The 7755-nt window shown below is 66.6% G+C and overlaps 3 protein-coding genes across 3 annotated transcripts in view; 2 read left to right on the top strand and 1 right to left on the bottom strand.

The window, feature by feature from the left end:
- MNEG_6961 (hypothetical protein) overlaps window positions 1-1438 on the bottom strand; it is a gene marked incomplete at both ends in the record, with an annotated part of 2618 nt that extends 1180 nt beyond the window's left edge. The window contains 4 exons of the mRNA XM_014044569.1: window positions 34-160; window positions 515-604; window positions 806-871; window positions 1058-1438. Of these exons, the coding sequence (XP_013900023.1) occupies window positions 34-160; window positions 515-604; window positions 806-871; window positions 1058-1438 (664 nt within the window). The remainder of the gene's footprint in view (window positions 1-33; window positions 161-514; window positions 605-805; window positions 872-1057) is intronic.
- Window positions 1439-2539: 1101 nt separating this feature from the next.
- On the top strand, window positions 2540-5045 carry MNEG_6960 (Molybdopterin biosynthesis protein CNX1; the record flags this gene model as incomplete). The annotated part of the gene is made up of 5 exons (XM_014044568.1): window positions 2540-2707; window positions 2918-3038; window positions 3298-3442; window positions 3733-4058; window positions 4360-5045. 5 exons carry the CDS (start codon window positions 2540-2542, stop codon window positions 5043-5045), a joined length of 1446 nt encoding a protein of 481 aa, XP_013900022.1.
- Window positions 5046-6350: 1305 nt separating this feature from the next.
- Window positions 6351-7755, top strand: part of MNEG_6959 (hypothetical protein) — a gene marked incomplete at both ends in the record, with an annotated part of 5432 nt that continues 4027 nt past the window's right edge. Inside the window, 4 exons of the mRNA XM_014044567.1 lie at window positions 6351-6659; window positions 6784-6888; window positions 7131-7227; window positions 7651-7748. Coding sequence (XP_013900021.1) covers window positions 6351-6659; window positions 6784-6888; window positions 7131-7227; window positions 7651-7748 — 609 coding nt within the window. The remainder of the gene's footprint in view (window positions 6660-6783; window positions 6889-7130; window positions 7228-7650; window positions 7749-7755) is intronic.

The following is a 7755-nucleotide window of genomic DNA, read 5'->3' as shown; positions in this document are numbered from 1 at the left end:
CCACACACACACTCACATACCCAGAACGCGCACCCGGCGTGGCGATGAGCACGTTTAGTGAAGCCACTCGTGTTGCCTCCTCGCTGACCTTCTTGCCACCTATCAGCAGGCCCGCACTGATCTCGTGGCGCCGCCCCACCTTGACCAGCTCATCAAATATCTGAGGGTATGATGCAGCACGATGAAAACAGCCGTCAGGAGGTTTTGTAGCTCGCTCACGAGCAAATTGCGACAGCACAGTGGTGGCTTCATGGGGCGGACAGCGGTATGGGCTGACAGCCTTCGGCAGGGTGCGTTGTGCGGACCCCGCACGTCAGCAGGAGAGCAATCGCTTCGAGCACACACTGATGGGCGATCGGCACGCCTGGCAAGCTGGCCAGGGCGCAGCGGCGCCATACGTTGGCATGGCACAGGCACACGCGCCGCGTGCCGGTCGCTGGCAGCTCGGCGTTCGCCCCCGCGCCGCTGCCGACCGAGACGGCGGGGCGGCGCGGCGCGCAGTCTTGCGGCGGACCTGCATGGCCAGCTCGCGCGTGGGCGTGAGCACCAGGGCGCCCAGTCCGTCCAGCTTGCCCCAGCGGCGGCGGAACAGCAGCTCCACCAGCTGGCCCGGGGTCAAGGGGGCAGAGGGTCAGGTCGCAGGGCGGATGGCGTTGACGGACGGGGACGGGGAGGGACGTGCACCCAAGGGACGCGAGGGGACGTGCGTCGAGTTCCAGGGTGGCTCAAAGCCATGGGTGCCGCGAAGCGGGAGCGGCGGCCGCTGTCGGCCGCCGACGATACTGCGGCTGCCCAAAGAGCCGACAGGCCCGCGCGCCCCGCCGCTGCCGCTGCTGTGGGCCGGCCCCCAGCTGATTTGGGACCAGCCACCCTGTTTGGACAAACCACAGGCAAATGGCACAGTGGGCGGGGCCCTTGCGGGGCCGCCACCGCCAAAACCTGATTGACAATTGAACCCCCTGGCGCAATGACAGCAGCGGACTGCGTCTGCCCAAGCCCGCAGCTGTCCCTTTCCCTTTTTGAATCTCAACCATGATGAAGCAAGGGGTCTGCGCACCGGGATGAGGAAGCAGAGAGTCTTGCCGCTGCCCGTCTTTGCCGCACCCAGCACATCCCGCCCCGCCAGCGCGTGCGGCAGCGCCGCGCGCTGGATGGCCGTGAGCTGCGTGAACTTGGCCTGCTTCAGCGCGGCCCGCGTCGCCGCACTCAGCGGGAGCTCCTCAAACGTCCTAGCGCCGGCGTAGGCCCCGCTGCCGGCCGCCGGCGCGTCGAGCGCGAGCGGGTTGGTGCCCGGTGGCGGGGCGCCCGCCGCGATGCGCGCCTCGAGGTCGTCTATCTCCCGGGTCTCCTGGCTAGAGCGCTTGCCCATGTGCTTCTCGGCGCGGCGGCGCAGCTTCGCCTGCTCCTTGCGCCGCTCCTCGCGCTCCTTACGCCCCATGGCGCGGCGGCCGCTTGTCGGCTGTAAGATATATAACACTTGCGTTTCGAGCTAATACGAGGGCAGTCGCCTAGCTTTGCAGCCGTTTGAGTGTGCGCCGCTGACGATTTGTGTCGATCTCAGCTGTGCAGCGCGAGCGAGACCGGAAATAAACTGAAGCATGCAACAAATTAGTTTGCACCAATCTCCCTGACGCGACATCACTCTTGCCTTGTCACACCTGAGGCCGTCACCAGCGGTCCGCCGACGGCTGCACCACCAAACAGCTAGAATGGCCAGCCTCTTGCGCTGCAGTACGTGTCGCAAGTAAGAATGCTTGGGAGCGCAGTTAGACGGGCGATTTTCGGTGTCTGCACACAGACCGTGCACTCCTGTTGTGCGCTTTGACAGCACATGGTTGACCTCTTGACTAGACCTTGTTCACCCAGGGCAAGTCGCGCCAGGTTGCTCCAGCCAATCGGGTGATGCAGTTCTCTTTGATGCAGCAGCTTTGCGCCCGTGGACAAACAAGGCTCAGGCAAGCCAACCCCCAGCAGACCAACTCAGCATGTGGGGCTCATTTGCACTGTGTTGCCCCCACAGCAAGCTCTGAGCTATCCTTGTACGAACACCACAATGTGTACACCATCAAGACGTAGCTGCGTACACACTCCAGCAGCACGGAGCTGCTGCATGGCCCAAACAATGAAATGCCCTCGGCACACACCCACATGCCACCCAACACTGCGGCACACCGCTGTCCAGACGTTGTCCAGCCCGCTGTCCAGCAGACGCCCTCGTGCAGTTTTGTGTGAGTTCAATCTACGCTACATACCAGTACAGAGACTATCCGACGATCTGTGTCACTTCTCAGTCTCGCGGGCCCTCCTCTGGAGCCGGGGAACCTTGCGCACGCCACTCTGCGACATTGTCTATTTCTTTGCGACCCACCGCGTGGCATCGCTGCGGCGTTCCAGATCCCCGCGCAGGACACACTGCGGCGACCTTCACGCGAGCACGCACGCACTGGGTGCAGTACTCCGGTGCACACGCCGCCGCTGCGGCACGGCCCAGTTACCAGCCAGCCACGGCCAGGCGCAGCATCATCGGCCTCTCCTCAAGATGTCCCAGTACAAGATGATCAGCATCCCCGAGGCGCAGGAGGCCGTGCTGGCGGTCACGCCCGTTCTGGGGCCCGAGGAGGCGCCCCTGGGCAGCGCAGTGGGCCGCATCCTGGCGCAGAGCGTCTCCGCGCGCGACTCCCTGCCGCCCTTCCCGGCGTCCATCAAGGTGCGCCGCAGAGCTCGCGCGTGTGGCGCGGCCGCGCGCGCGGGGGAGGGAGGGGCTGCTCAATTGCACGACTCGCCCCAGCAGCCCTCAGTACGCAGATCCCCCTGGGAGGGGCTCGCTCAGGTCTTGCTGGCGCGCCAGCCCCCTTCGTAACCCTACTTCTCTGACAGCCGTCCGCCTCGTCTGCCCTCACAACGCGCGCCCCTCAAGGATGGTTATGCGGTGGTCTCCTCCGACGGCCTGGGCGACTACCCCGTGGCCTCCGAGTCGCGCCCGGGCGCGCTGCCCGACGCGCCGCTGCAGCCCGGGACGGTCTGCTACATCACAACGGGTGCGCACGCCCCGGGCTCTGCGTGTGCTGTGCGCTCTGTGCATGCGGCCCTGTCGACGGCTGGCCGCATGGTTGTGCTGGCGTCCCCATCACACACAGCGCGCAGTAGCAGAAGCACGATCCAAGATCGAAACCAGGATCATGCTCTCGAGCTTTCCACGCGCTTGGAAGCTTCCCAGCACCACCGCCGTCACTACCACCTTATACACGCCCTCTTGTGTCTCGCTTTCCCGGCAACCCCCACAAACCGCCGGTGCAGGTGCCCCCGTGCCCGCCGGCGCTGACGCCGTAATCCAGGTCGAAGACACCCAGAAGCTGCCCGCCTCCGACGGCCGCGCGGCCGTGCGTATCCTGAAGGCCGCCAAGCCGGGCCAGGACATCCGGCCCGTGGGCTCAGACATCCAGTGAGAGCCTGCTCTGCAGCGGCGGCGGCGGCGGCTCGGGCCGCAGAGCGGGCTGGGGGCATAGCCAGCCCTCTCCGCCCCCCCCTCTTGAGGGGATTTTGAATTTAAGGAGGGCGCTGCGTGCGGGCGCAAGTGAGGCAGCCCCAAGCGCTCCATGCCGTATCCTCCCCTCCCACTGGAGCACGGCATGGGCAGCGGCCTGCCGTGGCGCCTCAGTACACACGAGTGGCGCCTCAAAAGACGCAGGGCCCAAGACATCCGCCCCCCCTCACCGCCCCCCCCCCCCGCAGGCAGGGCGCGGAGGTCCTCGCCGCCGGCGAGCGCGTGGGGGTGGCAGAGGTTGGGATCCTCGCCACCGTCGGCGCTACGGCGCTGCCGGTCGTGCGGCGGCCCGTCGTGGCAGTGCTCTCCACAGGGGACGAGGTGGTCGAGCCGTCGACGGCGGCCCTGGGGCCGGGCCAGATCCGCGACTGCAACCGCTCGATGCTGCTGGCCGCGGCGGCGGCGGCGGGGGCGGGGGTGGTCGACCTGGGGATCGCGGGGGACACGGAGGGGTCGGTGGAGGGGGCGCTGCAGCGCGCGCTGGACGCGGGCGCGGACGTCCTCATCACGTCGGGTGCGGGGCCGAGCTGCGTGCCGCTTGCAGCGAGTGCGAGAGCGTGCGGGTGTGTGCGCGCTGCGCCAAACTGCGCGAACGAGGGTCCGGGTGGAGCCGGCGCGTGGCATGCCTGTTTTTGTGTCCGACGAACAAGTGAGGAGGTCTTGGGGTCGCGAACAAGGGCGGCACACAGCAAGACAACTCGCGCCACACGGCCGCGCTCCCTGAAGGCGAGGGCCAATCACGCCTTCGCCTCTTCGTTTACCTTCCGCCCTTCCAACCTCACGTGGCTGCCGCGGCCGCTCGCCGCGCACCCCAGCGCCGCGCACCCTCACTCTCTCGACACCCCTCATCCTGCTTCAAACCGTGCGACCGCCGCCAGGTGGTGTGTCGATGGGCGACAAGGACCTGATCAAGCCACTCCTGGCGCGCCAGGGCGAGATCCACTTTGGCCGCGTGCGCATGAAGCCGGGCAAGCCCCTCACCTTTGCCACGCTGCCGGTCGCCGCCGGCGCCGGCGCCCCCGGCCAGCCCGCGCGCGAGAAGGTGCTCGTGTTCGGCCTTCCGGGGAACCCGGTCAGCAGCTTCGTCTGCTTCAACCTGGTCGTCCTGCCCGCGCTGCGGAAGATGAGCGGGTGGGGGGCGCCCCTGCTGCGGCGCGTGCGGGTGTGGACGACGTCGGCGCTGAAGCTCGACCCCGAGCGGCCAGAGTACCACCGGGCGACGATCTGCTACGGGCGCTACCCAGAGACCGCCGGCGCGGCCGCGGCCGGCGCCGTCGCGGCGGCGGTCGGCGGCGCGGACGCGTGCGTGTGGTACGCCGTCAGCACGGGCAACCAGATCAGCAGCCGCCTGCTGAGCGCGCGCAGCGCCAACGCGCTGCTGGAGGTGCCGCAGGCGAGCGGGGCGCTGGCGGCGGGCACAGAGGTGTCGGCGCTCATAATAGACGACCTGGGGCGCATGCCTGTTCCGGGGGAGGTCCCCGTTACTGAGGGCTTCTTCTAGGCAAGGCTTGAAGACGTGTGCGAGGCCTGGCCCTGTACCGCACCTGAGTGGTGTGGTGCGTTAGTGAACTGCGTAAAGGAGCGCCTGATTTCATCACATGCGTCGCAGCTGGTCGGTGAGATCTCAGAGATGCAGTGCAGGCGGGCTCTTGTGAAGTGGCTTGCACTGGCAGCATGCCGAGGCAGCCCGTGTGAGGTGGTGCGCGCAAGCGGTGCGTGCCCCTGCCAGGAAGCCCTAGCAGTACAGCTGCTCGAAGCCATCCGGTCAGCACGTGCCGGGGCTACTGGCCCACCCATGCGACGGCAGAAAGTGCTACCAGTGCTGGCCAAGGTTGGGGCATGCCTGCTCCAGGTCGGCTGTGCCAGCACACGTACTCTACTGTGCAGGTATGCTGGCAACCTCGCGGGCGCCAGCAAGCGGCCTGGAAAGTGGTCGTGGCCGGGCACCATGAGAAGATGAGATTCAAGGCCACAACGCAGACTGCTACACCTGGCGAACCGATTCCTCATGTTTTATGCCGTTACATACGATCACAGTACGGTAACCCACTCCTTCCTCACCCTTCGCAACGACCACGCAGGACATTGGCAGCGACTTGCACACACCAGATTGGGTTGATGGTGTGATAGAGAGGCCATATTAATTGTTTCAAAGTTCATCGAGGGGACCCGCGTCAGAACAACTGTGTGTTCGCGTGCCTCCGGGCTGGATAGGCGGAGAGAAAGTATATTTTTCTAGTAAAGGAGTGTTAGACGGCGTGTTCATGCTACAGAGAGCCAAGACTTGGCTCTACAGGGCTGAGGGTGCCAGCGGGCTGGTCGACTCCGAGGTAAAAAAGGAGGAGGACGATAGACCTTTGGAGCACCATCAGCCTGGGCATCATCCTCCTGTGCCGGTGAGCACGGGGCGGAATGGGGCGAGGCCGCAACTGCTGCTAGAGCCTTTGGGATGGGACTGCACGACTTTTATGGTGCTTATGGTGTCCTTAGAGACGCATACGGGGCTCATATGGCGTGAGGACGCAGCAGATCAGCTCCCCGCCGTCTGCACCTGCCGCGTCGGGCCAGCGCCAGTGGCGCCGACGATGCTTTAGTTTCTGGCGTGCAGCAGCAGGCCGCCGTGCTGCAGCGGCTATCTTGGTTGCCGTTGACACTTGGGACCCAGATTATCACAGCACCACATGGAACCCTGCTGGCATCGATTGTGACGCATCGAAGGGGCATGCGGCGAACGAGCGTGCGCGGTTGCATCACCCAGCCCTCCTCAGCCCCTGCTGCGGGCAACTCAAATCCCTGCACTGCATGCATGCCCTTGCACCCCCGGTATGAGCAGCACCAACATCACCGGCACCAGCACTACCACCAGCAGCAACACCACCAGCACCACAACCAGCAGCAGCAGCAGCAGCAGCAGCAGCAGCAGGAGCATCACGCGCCGCAGCAGCACCAGCCGCAGGCGCAGCAGCAGCCCGCGGCAGCCACGTCGCGCTCCATGGACCCAAAGGAGTTCTTCACAGACTATGGGGAAGCCAATCGATACACGATCAAGGAGGTGATTGGCAAGGGCAGCTACGGCGTGGTGTGCAGCGCGGTGGACAACTATACCGGAGAGAAGGTGGGCGGGCACCGCGGGCAAGGGGTTCGCGGCGGAGGGCGGCCTGGTCGGGCACGCCGTGGGGCTGGGGGCCGTGCATGAGTTGAGGGTGGGGCTGACGCGTAGCTTTTTTGTGGATGTACAGATCTGCACCAGCCGGCGCGGCGGGGGCAGCAGCTTGAGGGAGCGGCGGCCGCCGGGGCGGCCGCTGGGCGACGGTGGAGGCGGGGCCTCGGCCGCCGCCAGGCGGGTGAGGGTGGCAGAAGCCCAGGTCTTCTGCGGCCGCAGCACATTGGGCAACGTTGCCGAGTAGGCTGGACGACAGCCGTCTTCAGCCCTCGCGCCGCGCTGTCCCAGCCTCTTGCCCGCGGGCTCAGAGGCGGGGACGGGGCGCATCACCCGCGCCCCCACGCGCTGGCTGGCTCAAGCGGCGAAAGCCGCCAATGCGCCGCGCGTCCCGCGCCCCTTCTGCCGCCGCCCGCCGCCTTCCAGGTCGCGATCAAGAAGATCAACAACGTGTTTGAGCATGTGTCTGACGCCACGCGCATTCTGCGGGAGATCAAGCTGCTGCGGCTGCTGAAGCACCCGGGTGCGCCGCAGGGGCCGCTGGCTGGCGCGGCATGGCAGGGGAATGAGAGGGCGCGCCGGCCGGGTCGGAACGCTCGTCGGCGCTGTAGCCTGCTTGTGAGGGTGTGCTCTTGTCCCTGAACGGAGAGCAGCGCCGTGGCCGTGGGGACGCGGCAGCTGGGCGTGCGGTGGTGTGCGGGAGTGTCCGTGACGCAGCCGGGGCGGCGGCGGCGGCTGTGGGGGCATCAAGCGCTGCAGAGCGCTTTGTCAGCGCAGCGCCGCGGAGGTCGACCGCCGCAGCGGCCAGCAGCGCGCGCCGCAGCTGCCGCCATGCCCGCCGCCACACCAACCTTGGCGCCTGCCTGACTGTTTTCTGCCCCTGCCCGCTGCCCGGCCCTGCCTGATCTGACCGGATCTGTTAAACTAACAATTTGAATCGCAACAGACATTGTGGAGATCAAGCACATCATGCTGCCCCCCAGCCCGCGCGACTTCAAGGACATCTACGTGGTGTTTGAGCTCATGGAGACGGACCTGCACCAGGTGGGGG

Source organism: Monoraphidium neglectum (assembly GCF_000611645.1).
Source record: "Monoraphidium neglectum strain SAG 48.87 unplaced genomic scaffold scaffold01187, whole genome shotgun sequence".
In the NCBI taxonomy this organism is placed as follows: Eukaryota; Viridiplantae; Chlorophyta; class Chlorophyceae; order Sphaeropleales; family Selenastraceae; genus Monoraphidium; species Monoraphidium neglectum.
This window is presented reverse-complemented; position numbering and strand designations above follow the sequence as displayed.